Source organism: Anomaloglossus baeobatrachus, chromosome 5 (genome assembly GCF_048569485.1).
Source record: "Anomaloglossus baeobatrachus isolate aAnoBae1 chromosome 5, aAnoBae1.hap1, whole genome shotgun sequence".
Taxonomy (NCBI): domain Eukaryota; kingdom Metazoa; phylum Chordata; class Amphibia; order Anura; family Aromobatidae; genus Anomaloglossus; species Anomaloglossus baeobatrachus.
In genome coordinates, this window is record NC_134357.1 from 444004557 (window position 1) to 444024358 (window position 19802).

A 19802-nucleotide genomic window follows, 5' to 3' on the forward strand; every position below is an offset into this window, starting at 1 on the left:
GCAGTCAGGAACAGGTATATAGTAAAGAGGCCAGTGAAGTCAGGAACCAGTATATACTATAGTGACCAGTGCAGTCAGGAACCAGTATATAGTATAAAGACCAATGCAGCCAGAGTGCAGTATATAGTATAGAGACTAGTGCAGTCACAGTGCAGTATACAGTAAGAAGACCAATGGAGTCAGAGCGTAGTATGTAGTAAAGAAACCAATGCAGTCAGAGTGCAGTATATAGTATAGAGACCAATGCGGTCAGAAACTAGTATATAGTATAAAGACCAGTGCAATCAGAGTGCAGTATATAGTAAAGACCAGTGCGGTTACCGGTTATTAGGAAATTTGCATTTTTGATGAATAATTTTTGTAATTGAAAATATATAGTGCCATCAGTCAATTCAAAAAGGTTATAAACCTGAATATTTAAGAAAGTAAAAGTGAGATTTTATCTTTCTTAAAGGGAACCAATCACCAGGATTTTCGTATATAATCTAAAGCCAGTGCTATACTGGCACTATCAGGCTGATTCTATACATACCTGTAGTGGTTAGCTCGGATGTTTAGGTTTTGAAATCCAAAAAAGTAAAGTTTATAAAATCGGCAGCTGCTTGAGTGACAGCAGCTGAGGAGCAGATAATATCTGGGGGGAATTCATACTTATCCCCTCCTCTTGTTAGAATTACCATAAGTATTATAGAATCAATGTAAGTTTTCACTTACAGGACCTGAGGGGAGGTCATATCCATGTGACTAGAAGGGGCGGAGCCTCAGCATCCAACACAGCTGATCTCAAGAAGCAACATTTTCCTATTGGCTGAGGCCCTGCCCCTTCTGGTCACATGGTATGACCTCACCACAGGTCCTGGAAGTGAAAAATTACATCAATTGTATAATACTTTTGCTAAGGAGAGGATAACAATGAATACCCCCACGAGATATTATCTGCTCCTTTGCTGCTGTCACTCAAGAAACTGATGATTTTATAACCTTTACTTTCTTGGATTTCAAAACCTAAACATCCGAGCTGACCACTACAGGTATGTATAGAATCAGCCTGATAGTGCCAGTATAGCACTGTATGTATAGAATCAGCCTGATAGTGCCAGTATAGCACTGTATGTATAGAATCAGCCTGATAGTGCCAGTATAGCACTGTATGTATAGAATCAGCCTGATAGTGCCAGTATAGCACTGTATGTATAGAATCAGCCTGACAGTGCCAGTATAGCACTGTATGTATAGACTCAGCCTGATAGTGCCAGTATAGCACTGTATGTATAGAATCAGCCTGATAGTGCCAGTATAGCACTGTATGTATAGGATCAGCCTGATAGTGCCAGTATAGCACAGGCTATAGGTTATATACGAAAATCCTGGTGACTGATTCCCTTTAACAGAATATCTATGTTTTCAGAATTATCAGGCAATTATTAGTGTACAGAATTATTATGCAAATGAAAATGTACATTTTCCCATCTCAATTGTTTATTTTCATTTGTTGCAGTGAGAACAAAGCAACTCAAAATGTACAAAACTATATTTCTGAGGACAACAACAAGCTTCCTAATAATTCTGCACATTTTGATAAATGGGATTGTATCCTTAGGCAGTCACCTCCTCATTAGAGCTGATTTGCTACATCCAATAACCATTCAGGTTTATACAGCTTCGAATTGAAAAATCTGCATAAAAATGATGATATGGTCACATTACTCACTGCCTTATAATTTTGCACAGTGTGTAGAGGTGGTGAAACTCACAGTTGTTTGAGTCCTTCCAGTGCTTTAAATGATCTCTGGGAAATCCGCCTGATTTCATTGTTGTTCAGTAATCTGCAAATACAGAGGTTTAGTTCTTACCATCATCGCCTTGTGGATGACCGACAGTCAGTGATAAGTGGAGGGTCTTACAAGGTTTGAAGGTTTGTCAACTTCTCGAGAACTTCAAAATTTATTTCTCGGATACGGTTGAATCGCAGATCACTGTAGAGACAGAAAGCACAGCCTGTAACGGAGATCTGCAATGGCTGCTTCTAATCACTTTCTGAGCTGCTTTCCCAATTCTTCTGCATGCCACCTAAAATCTGTCAGAGATACTCATAATGAGAGAGGTAGTGTTTTTAACATCACATTACTATACAGTGTCTGGGGTGAGCATTGTGTGGCGCCCTGGACTAGCCAGGTCGTCACAGGTACTGCAACACACACCCCCACCCCGAGACAGGCATATCAGCCAGAGACAAAATTCTTGTTGCCTCCCTCCAGGGGCTGATGTCCACACCAGGTGGGGTGGAGCCAGGTGGTTGGCCCCACCCACTGAGGAGTTCACAGTCCTGGAGGCGGGGAAAAGGAAGGGAGTAGGGAGAGATGAGTTAGGGAAGTGGAGGAGTGAAGTAGTTGTGGAGGAGCAAACTGACCGTGTCCGGGTGTGTGGCCCTGGCACTAAGAGCAAGGTTGGCAGATGGTGGTGGCCGTCTGCAGGAGAGGCGAATCGACGCGGAACCGTAGGACCGGGGACGGGCGGTGGCCCGCCGGTACCGAACCGGGGAGCGAAGTGAAGCCAGCACACTCAGGCAGGGCCTGCGGACCCCGACCAGGCTTGGAGCCGCCATTAGAGGTCAAATCCGTCAGTGACCGGAACCCCAGGGGTTTCCTAACACTCAAGACCCGATTGAAGGCAACCGTCCAACCAGCAAAAGGAAATACAGCTACCGCCAAAGCTAGAGTTCCAAGGGCCAGAGCCTGCGGGCAAAAGGGCTCCTCCGGCACATATACACGCTGGGGAGCGGGTTACCGGTGGGAATCCATCGGGAACGAACATACACACAGGTGCAGGGAAAGGCAGCCACCACCAACCGGGAGAAGCCACAGCAGCCGGCTGCGGGACCCGTCCATCCAGCCGTTTGGTTTACCAGAGACTTTGCGTACATTTGTGGCTGAGTGAGTACTACCGTGCCATCCGGCACCACGCTGCGCAGTCCAAGCGACCCTGCACCTTCCCGACCCTGCCTCCCCGTCACCTCACCGGGCCCCGGGACCAACAACCCCTACCCACGGAGGGGGAGAACAACATCCCAGCTGCTCCCTGCCATCGCTCCCGGGATCCCAGTTACCAGCAGCGGTGGTGCCCAACCTCACCACGACCCGTGGGTGGCGTCACGGACCAAATCCCCAAACCAAACTACCACCTTTCACTCACGGGCGAGGAGCGCCGCTCGAGTCCCCGGATCCGGCCCACCGCTCGAACCACCGAGCAGCCATTGCAGCAGCACCGGACCCGAGCGTTAGCGAGAACAGCGGCGGCGGCGCCCTCCCCGCCCGCGACAATTGTACCACCCATAAAGCCCCATAGCGGAACAAGCCCAGAACAGACACTACGGTAATGGTGAGCAACAGGAAGATGGAGATCCTGCAAATGGAGATTGAATCAGAACACAGATTTAAAGAGGACGTGTCATCATTTTTTTTCATGTTTATTTTGGACACAAGAGATATTAATGGCTGCGGAGTCGAATAAAATATTTTGTGATGCCGAGCACCCAGGTGTAATACGTACACTGCTAAACAGGAACTATCACTGGCACTATCACGAGGCTTCAAAGAACAGACCCCTCCCACACCACACAGGACTTAGACTAGGAACAACGAATTCACTGGAGGAAAATATATGGTCCAGTACAGGTTCTGCAGAAGAGCGGAGCAACGCTCATTAGAATCATGACACATTTATTTTTCAATTTTGCCTCCTCATTACTGAGGTATTAGCAATCAAAGAATTTGGCACCTAATGAGTTAACTTTGCTTAAGTGCAAGTGGGTGTTATCAAATGTTTTCACTGGGAGCATGTACTTTTTCTTCTGTATGATGTTGACCAATCATAAGCAGGCAGCAACACTCAGGACAAAGAGAAATACACCCTCACAATAGCTTAGAGCAGGTTTCTCAGTGTATGAAATGTTTAATGTCAGACATACATGATCTCCGGATCTAACCTCCTGCATGATTAGAAAGCACAGATGACTAACACCTTTGAGATAACGTCAGTGTAAGCACAGCTCAGTTTAGCTATGTCACATTGCAAACCCTTCTATCAGCTATACTTACACTGTCAGCTTTGCTGTACTACCTCTCCCAATACAATGCATGTCCAAAAATGTGTCTGTTATGTCTGTTGTGCTCAGCTTGTAATCAGTCTGCACTGAAATCAGAGCTGTCATTACATCTCACACAGGAGGAGCCCAGATCAGATGTGTGATTACATCTCACACAGGAGGTGCCCAGATCAGATATTTGTCATTACATCTCACACAGGAGGTGCCCAGATCATATATTTGTCATTACATCTCACACAGGAGGAGCCCAGAACAGATATGTGTGATTACATCTCACACAGGAGGCGCCCAGAACAGATATGTGTGATTACATCTCACACACTGAGAAATCTGCTCTAACCTATGGTGGGTGCATGTTCTTCTTTCTATTGAGTGTTGCTGCCTGCTTATGATTGGTCAGCCTCATACAGGAGAAGATGTACACATCCTCAGTGAAAACTCTCTGATAGCACCCATTTGAACTTAACAAAAGTTAAGTCATCAGGTGCCAAATACTTTGATTGCTAATATATCCGCAACAGAAAGGCGTAATGAAAAACAAAAAACATTTTTCTCCACATTGCAGCTAGTATTACCTCATGTGTCCAGATAAACATGACAAATGAGGTGAAAGGTCCTCAGGTCTGAATGCAATTGATCAATTGATTTTTGAGTGCTGGATGTGACTGCAGTAGACATAATGTAACTCAGATTAAAGGGAACCTGTAAGGACTATATTACTAATTAAAATAAAGATATTTCTGTAGAGTTCATAAAACAACAATAAAAGTGATACCTGACACCCCGGGTGCGAGAGCACACCCAGTGAGCACCGTAAAATAAAGGGAAAACCAGGGAAAAAGTACAATGGAAGGCCCTGGCAATAGAGGGATGCGGGGTCACCTCATAACACTCACCTTAGTCTGATCTCTGCACTCCCTACCGTCCCTATACAGGTCTTTCCCTTCATGCGCCGTCATGTGTCTAGGCCCTTGCCAGTCCTGAACTCACCCTGACTATTGTGCAGGCCAGCGAGAGGCTAGTCTCAATACTGCAATAAAACAACACAAGGAAGGTAAGACAAATGGGTGGGGAAAGACACAACAAATAGCACTCTTCAGCTTCTCCAGCAGGAAACTTCTCAGCTGCAAAAGAAATGAGCATCTAAGCCTCTCCAGAGACAGGCTCCTTCAAAGTGGTCAATATAGAAAAATTATAACCCCATGGAGTGAAACCAGAAATAGGTAAATATAGTGGAAGGGAGTGATGATAAGATGCTGCAGCTGTGATTAAAGCTGGTGTCACACATAACGACGACGACAACGACGTCGCTGCTACGTCACCATTTTCTGTGACGTTGCAGCGACGTCCCGTCACTGTCGCTGTGTGTGACATTTAGCAACGACCTGGCCCCTGCTGTGAGGTCGCCGGTCGTTGCTGAATGTCCAGCTTCATTTTTTGGTCGTCACTCTCCCGCTGTGACACACACATTGCTGTGTGTGACAGCGAGAGAGCGACGAAATGAAGCGATCAGGAGCCGGCACTGGCAGCTGCGGTAAGCTGTAACCAGCGTAAACATCGGGTAACCAAGGGAAGACCTTTCCCTGGTTACCCGATGTTTACGCTGGTTACCAGCCTCCGCTCTTGCTGCCAGTGCCGGCTCCTGCACTGTGACATGTGGCTGCAGTACGCATCGGGTAATTAACCCGATGTATACTGTAGCAAGGAGAGCAAGGAGCCAGCGCTAAGCAGTGCGCGCGGCTCCCTGCTCTCTGCACTGTGACATGTAGCTGCAGCACACATCGGGTTAATTAACCCGATGTGTGCTGCAGGAGAGCAAGGAGCCAGCGCTAAGCGCGGCTCCCTGCTCTCTGAACTGTGACATGTAGCTGCAGCACACATCGGGTTAATTAACCCGATGTGTGCTGCAGGAGAGCAAGGAGCCAGCGCTAAGCGCGGCTCCCTGCTCTCTGAACATGTAGCACAGCGACCTTATGATCGCTGCTTCTGCTGTGTTTGACAGCTAAGCAGCGATCATAACAGCGACTTACAAGGTCGCTGTTACGTCACCGAAAATGGTGACGTAACAGCGACGTCGTTGTCGCTGTCGTTTAGTGTGACACCAGCTTAAGGCTATGAGTCATCTCAGCTGGAAAGGAAGGAGTCCTTAACATCTTCAACATCAAATGAAAGTAAATCCACTCCAATACAAGATACCAGTCAAGTGGGCTCCACAGAGGATCTGAGATCTGTGACGCCCTGGCAAAACCAGGTAGTCACACATTAGGCCCCCGCATAACACCTTCACTCACCTAGGTTACTTACAGCCGACCTGAAACCCTAATCACCCCCCTCAAGGCAAGACAGGCACACCAGTGGGCGGGACCAGGCGGTTAGGGAACACCCACCTAGGGGTCTAGACAGCTCGGGGCGGGAAAACAAGCAGTTCGAGTAAAAGTTCGAGTTCAAGTTGAGAGGAGTGGAGGCTGGGGCTAAGTGTAGCTCCAGCAGAGGAGAAGCTCAAGTTGAACGGTGCCAGGGTTGGAGCCCTGGTACCTTGGCTAGGTGGCAGACGTGGTCCCCGTCGGCCGGCGACGGGAAGACGGCAGCCGGAGATCCGAGTGGACCGGGACAGGGTTGGAGCCCGCCGGTACCGACACCAGAGACTCGACCCGGAAACTGTGTACAGAGGGGGTACTCGGACCCTGAAGCCAGGACCAGAACCAACGGCCTAGCTAATCAACCAATTGAGGGCAGGATTTTAGGTCCTGTCCAAACCAAAGTCCCAAAAGCAGACAACCACCCACAGAGAGAGATAAGGCAACCACCAGGGCCCATAGATCCTACGGGTCAGTGTCAGCGGGCACGGCTCCTCAGGTACACAAAAAGTCGGGAGCGTACTCCCGTGTTCCATAACGGGAAGTCTACACAAACAACAGAACTAGTGCAGAGGAAAAGGACGGCGACCACCAGCCCGGGTGGGGGACCAGAGTACAACCGGCAGCGGCAGCCGGCCACCAGCACCTTAGTTTACCAAAAGACTCGTGTGGTTCATTTAATTTTGAGTAACCGAACACCCCCTGGTACGTCCGGGGGTGCAGGCCCCTGCCATCGCCATACCCTGCACAGAGACACTGGGTCCCGGGGCAACCATCCCTACCCACAGAGGGGTTAACATCCATATGCCACTACATCTCCCCCGGGTGTCCCACAACAGCAGCGGTGGTTTCCTACTTCACCACACACCATGGGTGGCGTCACGAACAATTACGTCCCCCTTTTCATTTGACGTCTCCGCGTGACCCCGGGTCCGGAGGATCCCTCGAGCCACACAGCGGGTCCGGATCCGAGCAGCCCAGCTGCTACAGGCGTGGGGGCGGCACAGATCAATTAAAATGCTGTGACCTTCTGACTCCAGATCCCCCGAAGGTTTCAGCAGGGCGCAACACACTCATGACACTACCTGCCTTGTAACAGTCCGATGTCCCAGTGCTGAGAAATGAAGCTTTGAAGCCACATGTGTCGACCGGGGTGTTCGGATTCAGGGTGGTCGTGGCTCGAGGAGTCTGGACCCAGGCTCAGCAAACACTCCGATCCTTGAAAGGGGATTATTTACAGGGGAGAAGTTTGTGACGCCACCTGCGGGTTGCGGTAATGGGAGTACCGCCGCTGCTGGATGGAGTACCGGGGAAGATGGTGTGGAGCAGCAAGGTGTCAGTCCATTCGCAGGTAGGGAAGGCCCTGGCCTCTGGGATTTTGGTGGATATTTGGGAGCGCAGGGTGCAGGAATCAGGGTACTCACTGTGGGTAGTCATGGTGCTGGATGAGGATTATAAAGTAGACACTCACACTGAAGGTAAATTAAAGTCTCTGTGCCTCACTGTCACTGCGGAGAGCCCGTCCAGGTATCCGCTTGCACCGGTGTCACTTGGTAATCCGGAGCCCACCTCCGTGCACAATTTAGTTGTCTGTTGTGGCCTCTTGGCTTGAAGCTGTTAGGGCCCCGCTCACTATGTATAGTGTAGGTGTGCTCTTGATGGCTGGCATTTGGGATTTCAGTGCGCTGCTTTACTAGAAAACCCTATCCCCCGCGGTGTGCTGACGCCTTCAATCTCTGAGCTCTTAGGGAAGTTCGTGAAGATACTCTCCCTCCCAGGTTAATTATCAGGAAGTTTAATCTGTTCCTGACCTAGGGTCCTGTACCCCCTCGTGCTCGGTACCGGTCAGTTCTTTTGGGTTTCTGATGCCAACAATCCTCCTAGACAACTATGTCCATCGCACCCTTTTCTAATGTCACTGCCACCGGTCCCCGACTCCTCTGGTCCCGGACCACCATCTGCGACCCAACCTCGGTCCAGCTCCCCGGGAGCTACTACTCCAGCTACTCACTCCTTGAGGGCTCTCACTACTCTGCTCACTTCCTCCCTCCCACCAGTCTGCCTGACCCCTAGGTGGGTGGCCCTATTCCAGCTTAACCAACCCACTGGTGTGTCTGACAGGTCATGATGTGAGGTGTTGATTGGGATTTGTGGTGCTGATTGTAGTGCCACCGATTTCTGGGAACCTGGAACCATGGGGGGTAGGCCCTGCACCCTGGGTGAAAGGATGCAGTTACCTGTGACACCCTGATATACTCAGGGGCGCCACACATGCAAATTAGCCTGTAATTGCATTGAGGGTTTGTCGAGAATTGCGATTGGAAGACTGCAATGTAATCTGCTATGGATATAAAGCCAGCAATTAAAATAAGAACATCTAGACATTTTTGCATGGGACATGAGCATCCACACAAGGTTTCTGCGTAATCTGTCATATTGTCAATGATTCAGTTAATCCTGGAGCCCATCCAAGACAAGTAATTTGTGATCATCAAGGGCGCCTTATTGTGTACAGACATAATTACAAACCAGTCATGACATCACTCCCAAAGAACTGCACGCTGTGCCCTGTATTCCAGAGAGAGGAGACAGGGGGCCCACATATAAGTATGGGCGCTGTTCAGCACACATACTTGTCAGCTCTGGCCAACCAATCCTGAGGGGGCGGACAGCAACACATTGTTCAAAACATAAGATAAGACATGATCAAGAACAGAATAATCGCTGGTGGGGAATAGTCTCGGCCAAAATAAACATATCCAGACTCCCAGTGGAACACGTGCAGTACCGTGTATGGCCAGGAAGGGGCACTGCACAATAGGGCACCCAGCAAAGGAATAGCCCGGGGTAACACCACGAACTAACTAACATCATCATAATCAATGATGACCAAATTCCTTTACTTTCTGCAAATACAAGTGCATCAGTCAAGATGAAGAACAGATGTAGCAGATCAGAGCTTGTCATGTGTGCTTTTGCATTGAGCTATATAGCCCAAAATTGACTACAATGGGATCGGCTTAAGGCCGCTTTACATGCTGCGACATCGCTAGCAATCGCACCCGCCCCCGTCGGTTGTGTGTCACTGGCAAATCGCTGCCCGTGGCGCACAATATATCTAGGACACGTCACACATACTTACCTTCCTAGCGACGTCGCTGTGGCCGGCAAACAACCTCTTTTTAAGGGGGCGGTTTGTGCGGCGTCACAGCGACATCAATCAGCGGACCACCAATAGAAGAGTAGTGGTGGAGAGCAGCCGCATTCACGTCACTCCCACCTCGTTGCCGGAGGATGCAGGTACGGTGTTGTTCGTCGTTCCCGGGGTGTCACACGTAGCGATATGTGCTGCCTCAGGAACGACGAACAACCTGCGTCCAAAATGAGCAACGATATTTGGGAAATTAACGTCGTGTCAACGATCAACGATTTGGTGAGTATCTTGGATCGTTAGTGGTCGCTTGTATGTGTCACGCGCAACGATGTCGCTAACGAGGCGGGATGTGCGTCACGAATTCTGTGACCCCAGTGATATCTCGTTAGCGATCTCGTTGTGTGTAAAGCGGCCTTTACAATTTAATGTCTGTTGGGACTAACTAATGAGTCCCTGTCTGACTTTACTGTTTCACTTGCGGATAAGTGGTGACAGGTCTCAGGTAGCTGCTTATCTCCTTCCTTAGAAAACAGCTGTATGTCCAGCTCAGTTGGGTTTGATGGCGGGACAATCCTATGTAGACGTTTTATTAGCCATGATTCAGATGGTCAGCCATTCAGAAGTATAGCCATATAACACAGCATTTCTCTTGTAGAGAGTCTTGTACGTCCCCCCTCCATTCTTATACAGAGCAGTTTCCAAAAATGTGGCTGAACGTGCATGCTGGGGCTTTTAGTGCCACACAGCATTTAAAGAGCCTGCAGTTGTACAGCTGCTATTGCTGAGCTAGTTCCACATGTCAGATTGTTGGAGAATATACGCAGATCACACTGGCTCTTTCTCAACAAAAATTTCAAGTGACGAAACGCACATTTCCAGCCGGCTTACATCATACATTCTTTTACATACTTGGCCTCAGGACACAAAATAACCAAGTCAGTGGGTGTCTGTATGCAATCAGGATCGCTGGATAGGATAGAGAAAGAACAACCTGTGGGAATTCAGAGTCCACAGCGCACGTTTCTACACTTTATAGTTCTGGAGCGAGGACTCAGGATGCAGGTGTCTGAGAACGGCACTGGGAATGTGGCTACAAGACATGGAAACTGATGGCAAAAACTAAAGGCCCATTTAGATCAGCCAATAATTGACGAATGAGTGTTCATAAGAATGCCCGATTACGATTTTAGGTCCATGTAAATATTCCGGTGTTTGCCCACCTAAAGAATGAAATGCCTATTTGTTGGGTGATTGGATCTTTTATGCATGAATAAAATAAAAATCACTATCATCGATAGAACTCATCTGATCCTATGTACAAGAATATAACTACTGTAATACTGTCCATGTGTGCAGGAATATAAAAACTATAATACTGCCCCAATGTACAAGAATATAACTACTGTAATACTGTCCATGTGTGCAGGAATATAAAAACTATAATACTGCCCCTATGTACAAGAATATAACTACTGTAATACTGTCCAGACGTGCAGGAATATAACCACTATAATACTTCTTATTATTATTTATTACCAGAGATAGATAGATATACAGCAATTGGTAATATTAAAATTTAACTTTTAATTCTATTTCTTAAAAAGACTCAAAGTCTATAAAAATTATCACCCGTGAATCAGTGACCACACAGAAAAACGGACACAAGCAGGTAGAAGATAGGTCAAATATCCAATACCCTCATAATCAAGGGTTAATGTATTTGCATGAATATACCCAGTCTTTTTACCTCAGGTTGCTTCTTATCATCTAGCATGAGCAGGGTCTCATATCTCACCCAACTGCTCCGACAGAAGAAAATATTACCTTAGTAGGGCATGATATATATTATCAATTCAGCCCAATGAAACAGCCAAAGTATGCTCAATAGCCCTCCTTATTCTCTTCCCAACGCGTTTCCTCTTATCGATTCATCAGGGGAATTTACCATTTGGAGGCATTTGGAGGCTGCAGTATGTAAAAGGTATAGTAAGCTAGTGACCAATAAAAACGGTACTCAAGCAAAGAAAAAGACACCACTGTTAAAGTCCCCATAAGCGATATTACCTTATCAGAAGAGCATGTAGTCTAAAACATCCTAGATGTGTGGTTCCATACACACCAGGTCTAGGGGCCGCGCTTCTTATTATGTCCACATGAACTATTAGGCCGCCGGCATTTTTATCCGGTCTCAAATGGCCTCGTTTTGAAAATCGCGCCCCATGTGACCCTGGTCACATGACCATCGTGTCATAATATCGCGTCACTTGGCCCGACATGTGACCATCGCGTCATGAGGCCCCATCACATGTTCAGGCCAGTTCCTGGCCAGATGCATGCTGGGCCAAGGTCACGTACGTCACGGTCACATGATCGCCACTTGGCCCTGCCTCCAAGCCCAGCCTACCACAAACGGCATACGGGCCAATAGCGTACGGAGAGGGCCGCGGTCATGTGATCTCCGTTCCGACCACGCCCCCAACCATTCATTCACAAACACTAAGGGATATCTTTGGAGATATACTCAAACAAACAGCGGTTAGGCTTATTCCCTAAGGGGGATATAGTATATGGAGTATACATCAGTTTTTTAATACGATTTTACTATATATCAATTCATAGCCATAAATCCTTTGTCATGTACATCCCATATAAGGAATTCAAGTGCCAAGAAAGGGGGTTTTATATTTAAGTAGAGTCTCCTTCTTTACTTGGATTAGGTGATGTTAATAAGGACGGACCCCGTCCAAAAGATAACTGATCCAATCAATGGATTCAGGACATAAAATGGTATTTTTTGGCAGGTTCCTAAAAACCACAGGACAAGAAATTACAATTAGGAAAAGAGATTTTGGTATATATGCATCTTCAAGATTGATACAAGGTATTTTAGTTACCGGAGCAGCATTGGTCAAGCCCCCAGAAAAACACCAGAAAGAGGGGGGATAGAAAAATATAAAACAAGATGACCCTAGATAGCAGCTGTCATCTGAGATCTACCTAACTGCGGAGGTCGGCGCCCTATCCGTCACGTCATGGCGCCCCCGCTCTATGGTGGCTCACCCTATCTAGCCCTATACTGTCCCTTCACAAAAAACAACTAAAAGTAAGAATTTCATTTAATCCCATAGGAACCTGGGTCTTAAGGGTGTAGATCCAAAAGGTCTCACGCTGCAAGAGGCTCTTGTCCCAATCGCCACCCCGAAGGGGGGGAGCAACTGAGTCAATGCCCATAAACGTGAGACCCCTTGTATCCCCCCCATGCACCTGGTTGATATGCTTTGCCAAAGGGGTATCTCGTTTATTGATAATATCTCGCAAATGTTCTCCGACTCTACGCCGTAGTTCTCGTTTCGTCTTTCCTACGTATTCAAACGGGCATGAGCAAGTAGCTTTGTAAATTACCCCAGATGTGCGGCAATTTATCAGTGATCTGATTGAGTATGTTTTTCCAGTATTGTGACTTAGAAAGTCCTTTCCAGTTTTTATAACCGGGCAAGCGACACAACCACTGCATCTGAATGAACCCACTATTCCACGTTCCAACCATGTAGTTCTTTTTGGTGGGTTAAAGTGGCTGTGGACTAATCTGTCCTGTAATGATCTATTGCGCCGATAGGTACATTGAGGGTGTCCACCCACCAGGTCCCCAATGTCTGAGTCCATCTGGAGGATCGACCAATGCTTGCTCAGAATGGAGAATAGGGCTTTTGATCCATTGCTATATGTAGTAATGAATCTGATTTTGTTTTCTTCAGATCGTCTTGGGGAGGAGACCAGAAGGCTTGTTCTATCCTTTCTACATGCTTCTTGATAAGCTGTTTTTAGGATCTTATCTGGATATCCTCTCTCCCTAAAGCGTTTTCTCAGATCTGCAGCCTGCTCTCGGAATTCACGATCCGTAGAGCAATTGCGTCTGAGTCTGAAGTATTGCCCTTTTGGAATACCTCTCCTTTGTGGGAGTGGATGGCTGCTTTCCCAACGTAAAAGTGAGTTGGTAGATGTGGGCTTTCTATATGTTCTTGTAGATAGATTCCCCAAGTCATCCCTCATGATTAGGACGTCCAAAAAGGGGAGTTGGGTGGTGTTGCTCTCACTTGTAAAAAAGAGACCGATGGTATTATCATTTAGGTGTGCGACAAATTTCTTGAAATCTTCATGGGTACCCCTCCAAATCACAAAAATATCATCCAGGTATCTTGACCAAAAAACTATTCTCTCGATACCTGGGGGGTCCCCATCACCGAAGACCAGGGTCTCCTCCCACCAGCCCAGGAGTAAATTTGCATACGAGGGAGCACAAGGGCTCCCCATTGCAGTACCCCTGAGCTGGTGATAGATCCGCCCATCAAACAGAAAATAGTTTTTTGTCAGGCAAAATTCCAAAATTTGGAGGAGAAAGTTGTTATGTCCCTGAAATTGACGCCCACGCATTTTTAAGAAATATTCAATCGCGTGTAGCCCTACTGAATGAATTATTGAAGAATAAAGGGCCTCGACGTCAATACTACATAGTATATCATCTGGCTCCAGAGCAACACCATCCAATTTCCTCAAAAGATCCGTCGTATCCCGGGTAAAGGACGACAAAGCTTTTACAAAGGGGGTAAGCAGTTCGTCCAAATAGATACCTACATTTTGACATAAACCACCTATTCCTGACACAATAGGTCTGCCTTTCAAGGGTATTAAACCCTTATGGATTTTTGGTAGGCAGTAGAAAGTAGCCGTCATTGGATGTGATGGTAACATAAATTCATACTCATTTTTGCTGATATAATTGTTAGTGAGACCATCTGTAAGAATCATCTTCAGTTGTCCCAAAAATGACACTGTAGGGTCAGATTTTAATTTTGTATAGCCCGCTGGGTCATCCAGAAGTGATCGACACATATCCCTATATTTACACCAATCCATGACCACGACATTGCCTCCCTTATCAGAGGGTTTTATGACAATGTCGTGGTCATGTTGCAGTTCATTGAGGGCTCTCATTTCTTCCTGCGTGATATTATAATTGGTGTATTGTTGTTTTTTGTCCAAATTTTCTATATCATCGCTCACCAATCGAGAAAAGACATCTATTGCAGAGACATCACTTTGGGGAGGAGGTAAACGGGTACTCCTCTGTTTTAAATCAGTGAAGGGACCCTCACCAACAAGGTTTGGGTCTTCCTCTGAAATACCCATCAGAAGGCGGATGTCTGGTAGAAGATCCTCCGAGACACCCAATTCCCTACATTGCATCTTTTCATTATGAATGAAGTGCTTCCTCCATTTTAATTTTCTCACAAACAGGTGAAGGTCCTTAATAGTGTCAAATATATTCAGTCCCGATGTAGGCACGAAAGATAGGCCCTTACTAAGAACACACATAGCTGCTGAATCTAGATTTTTTGATGATAAATTTATTACCTGGGAAAGTCCCCCTGCGGCGGGTTGTAGGGTTGCTGACGGCTCCGAAGGTAATGTTGATGGTCTAAAAAATGGGATGTATATGGTCGGCCTCCCCTACCTCCACGATTATAGTTCTTATTCTTGTTTTTACCTCTCTTGGGCCTGGTGTCGTTGTCTGACACCTCTGTGTCAGTTGAAGAGGGTTCTGTTTCTGGAGGTGGTATATAAACCTTATTAGCAGGAAAAAGATACGCCTTATGGTCCTTAAATTCCTGGAGGTCCCTAACGAAGTAGCGGTGTTTTCTCTCCTTAAGATGGTATTGGAACCTTTCGACTGAATTTTGTAGGGTAGACTCTCGGGATTTAAAATCCACCTCTGATGAGAACTTTTTTGTTGTCTCAATTTGGTCAGTTAGTTTTTTTGATAAAACCACTAATCTAGTTTTTTCCTCTAAAAGGAGGTGCATTAGTCGCAAGGAACTGGCTGTAATTTCTTTTTCCCACTTATCAGATAGACCCTGTTCCCTATACCTTGTGCCAGGTGTAAGAGTTATGCGGAGATGTCTGGGTACAATAGATGCCTTAATATAGTTTTCTAAGCTCTGGACTTCCCACCACGAACTTATATGGTCTTTATAAATTTTTGTCAATTCCTTAAATACAGTGCTATAGGCTGGAGTACAGCTCGGTTGAATAAATTCCCGTTCTGAGAAGACGTCTCTTGCCTCAGATGTCCAATTGTTTAAATCAAGTCCCGTTGTCAAGAAACCCGCCATACCATAGATAGCAGGGATATTATTATTTATTACCAGAGATAGATAGATATACAGCAATTGGTAATATTAAAATTTAACTTTTAATTCTATTTCTTAAAAAGACTCAAAGTCTATAAAAATTATCACCCGTGAATCAGTGACCACACAGAAAAACGGACACAAGCAGGTAGAAGATAGGTCAAATATCCAATACCCTCATAATCAAGGGTTAATGTATTTGCATGAATATACCCAGTCTTTTTACCTCAGGTTGCTTCTTATCATCTAGCATGAGCAGGGTCTCATATCTCACCCAACTGCTCCGACAGAAGAAAATATTACCTTAGTAGGGCATGATATATATTATCAATTCAGCCCAATGAAACAGCCAAAGTATGCTCAATAGCCCTCCTTATTCTCTTCCCAACGCGTTTCCTCTTATCGATTCATCAGGGGAATTTACCATTTGGAGGCATTTGGAGGCTGCAGTATGTAAAAGGTATAGTAAGCTAGTGACCAATAAAAACGGTACTCAAGCAAAGAAAAAGACACCACTGTTAAAGTCCCCATAAGCGATATTACCTTATCAGAAGAGCATGTAGTCTAAAACATCCTAGATGTGTGGTTCCATACACACCAGGTCTAGGGGCCGCGCTTCTTATTATGTCCACATGAACTATTAGGCCGCCGGCATTTTTATCCGGTCTCAAATGGCCTCGTTTTGAAAATCGCGCCCCATGTGACCCTGGTCACATGACCATCGTGTCATAATATCGCGTCACTTGGCCCGACATGTGACCATCGCGTCATGAGGCCCCATCACATGTTCAGGCCAGTTCCTGGCCAGATGCATGCTGGGCCAAGGTCACGTACGTCACGGTCACATGATCGCCACTTGGCCCTGCCTCCAAGCCCAGCCTACCACAAACGACATACGGGCCAATAGCGTACGGAGAGGGCCGCGGTCATGTGATCTCCGTTCCGACCACGCCCCCAACCATTCATTCACAAACACTAAGGGATATCTTTGGAGATATACTCAAACAAACAGCGGTTAGGCTTATTCCCTAAGGGGGATATAGTATATGGAGTATACATCAGTTTTTTAATACGATTTTACTATATATCAATTCATAGCCATAAATCCTTTGTCATGTACATCCCATATAAGGAATTCAAGTGCCAAGAAAGGGGGTTTTATATTTAAGTAGAGTCTCCTTCTTTACTTGGATTAGGTGATGTTAATAAGGACGTGACGGTATTTTTTGGCAGGTTCCTGACGTGACGGATAGGGCGCCGACCTCCGCAGTTAGGTAGATCTCAGATGACAGATGCTATCTAGGGTCATCTTGTTTTATATTTTTCTATCCCCCCCTCTTTCTGGTGTTTTTCTGGGGGCTTGACCAATGCTGCTCCGGTAACTAAAATACCTTGTATCAATCTTGAAGATGCATATATACCAAAATCTCTTTTCCTAATTGTAATTTCTTGTCCTGTGGTTTTTAGGAACCTGCCAAAAAATACCATTTTATGTCCTGAATCCATTGATTGGATCAGTTATCTTTTGGACGGGGTCCGTCCTTATTAACATCACCTAATCCAAGTAAAGAAGGAGACTCTACTTAAATATAAAACCCCCTTTCTTGGCACTTGAATTCCTTATATGGGATGTACATGACAAAGGATTTATGGCTATGAATTGATATATAGTAAAATCGTATTAAAAAACTGATGTATACTCCATATACTATATCCCCCTTAGGGAATAAGCCTAACCGCTGTTTGTTTGAGTATATCTCCAAAGATATCCCTTAGTGTTTGTGAATGAATGGTTGGGGGCGTGGTCGGAACGGAGATCACATGACCGCGGCCCTCTCCGTACGCTATTGGCCCGTATGCCGTTTGTGGTAGGCTGGGCTTGGAGGCAGGGCCAAGTGGCGATCATGTGACCGTGACGTACGTGACCTTGGCCCAGCATGCATCTGGCCAGGAACTGGCCTGAACATGTGATGGGGCCTCATGACGCGATGGTCACATGTCGGGCCAAGTGACGCGATATTATGACACGATGGTCATGTGACCAGGGTCACATGGGGCGCGATTTTCAAAACGAGGCCATTTGAGACCGGATAAAAATGCCGGCGGCCTAATAGTTCATGTGGACATAATAAGAAGCGCGGCCCCTAGACCTGGTGTGTATGGAACCACACATCTAGGATGTTTTAGACTACATGCTCTTCTGATAAGGTAATATCGCTTATGGGGACTTTAACAGTGGTGTCTTTTTCTTTGCTTGAGTACCGTTTTTATTGGTCACTAGCTTACTATACCTTTTACATACTGCAGCCTCCAAATGCCTCCAAATGGTAAATTCCCCTGATGAATCGATAAGAGGAAACGCATTGGGAAGAGAATAAGGAGGGCTATTGAGCATACTTTGGCTGTTTCATTGGGCTGAATTGATAATATATATCATGCCCTACTAAGGTAATATTTTCTTCTGTCGGAGCAGTTGGGTGAGATATGAGACCCTGCTCATGCTAGATGATAAGAAGCAACCTGAGGTAAAAAGACTGGGTATATTCATGCAAATACATTAACCCTTGATTATGAGGGTATTGGATATTTGACCTATCTTCTACCTGCTTGTGTCCGTTTTTCTGTGTGGTCACTGATTCACGGGTGATAATTTTTATAGACTTTGAGTCTTTTTAAGAAATAGAATTAAAAGTTAAATTTTAATATTACCAATTGCTGTATATCTCACTATAATACTTCCCCTAAGTAGAAGAATATATCTACAATAATACAGCCCCTATATACAAGAATATAACTAATGTAATACTGCTCTTATATACAAGAATATAACTACTATAATTCTGCCACCTATATACAAGAATATAACTAATGTAATACTGCCCCTATGTACAAAAATATAACTAATATAATACTGCCCTTCTGTATAAGAATATAACTACTATAATACTGCCCACTATGTACAAGAATATAACTACTATAATACTGCCCCATGTACAAGAATATCACTACTATAATACTGCCCCTATGTACAAGAATATAACTACTATAATACTGCCCCATGTACAAGAATATAACTAATGTAATACTGCCCCTATGTACAAAAATATAACTAATATAATACTGCCCTTCTGTATAAGAATAGAACTACTATAATACTGCCCACTATGTACAAGAATATAACTACTATAATACTGCCCCATGTACAAGAATATCACTACTATAATACTGCCCCTATGTACAAGAATATAACTACTATAATACTGCCCCATGTACAAGAATATAACTACTATAATACTGCCCCATGTACAAGAATATCACTACTATAATACTGCCCCATGTACAAGAATATAGCTATTATAATACTGCCCCCTACCTACAAGAATATCACGACTATAATACTGCTCCATGTACAAGAATATAGCTACTATAGTACTGCCCCCTACCTACAAGAATATCACGACTATAATACTGCTCCATGTACAAGAATATAGCTACTACACTGTGTGCAGAATTATTAGGCAAGTTGTATTTTAGAGGATTTTTTTTATTATTGATCAACAACTATGTTCTCAATCAACCCAAAAGACTCATAAATATCAAAGCTTAATATTTTTGGAAGTTGGAGTGTGTGAGGTAAATCCGGAGATATGACGATAAATCATGATATTCAAGTTATGTCAGGAAGCCCTCTCCTGGTGTCACCCCCCCTTTCCTTCACACAACTTGTTTAGCAACCCATCCCATGGCCATCTCCTGTGATATGGAAATTAGGTGATGTGGGAACAAAGGACACAGGATGACTCCCTGCCGTCACCCTGTAACAAGAGTTGTATCTCATTATAAGGCTCTGGAACTAGCCAGACAGAACGACTCCAGTAAAAAATGGTTCATATCTCGCAAGCCATATTTCCGATAAATACGGCAACCATAAAAATGGTGTTTTCGCATGCGGACGATGCTGGCACACCTTTTTTATGGGAGCGGGAGCTTGGGAAATA

At 45.4% G+C, this 19802-nt stretch overlaps 1 protein-coding gene across 1 annotated transcript in view; it reads right to left on the reverse strand.

The window, feature by feature from the left end:
• The window catches only part of LOC142311755 (peroxidasin homolog), a 101057-nt gene that overhangs the window by 69125 nt on the left and 12130 nt on the right, over positions 1 to 19802 (reverse strand). The window contains exons 2-3 of the mRNA XM_075350449.1: positions 1905 to 1976; positions 1755 to 1826 (exon numbers count right to left, since the gene is read on the reverse strand). Of these exons, the coding sequence (XP_075206564.1) occupies positions 1755 to 1826; positions 1905 to 1976 (144 nt within the window). The remainder of the gene's footprint in view (positions 1 to 1754; positions 1827 to 1904; positions 1977 to 19802) is intronic.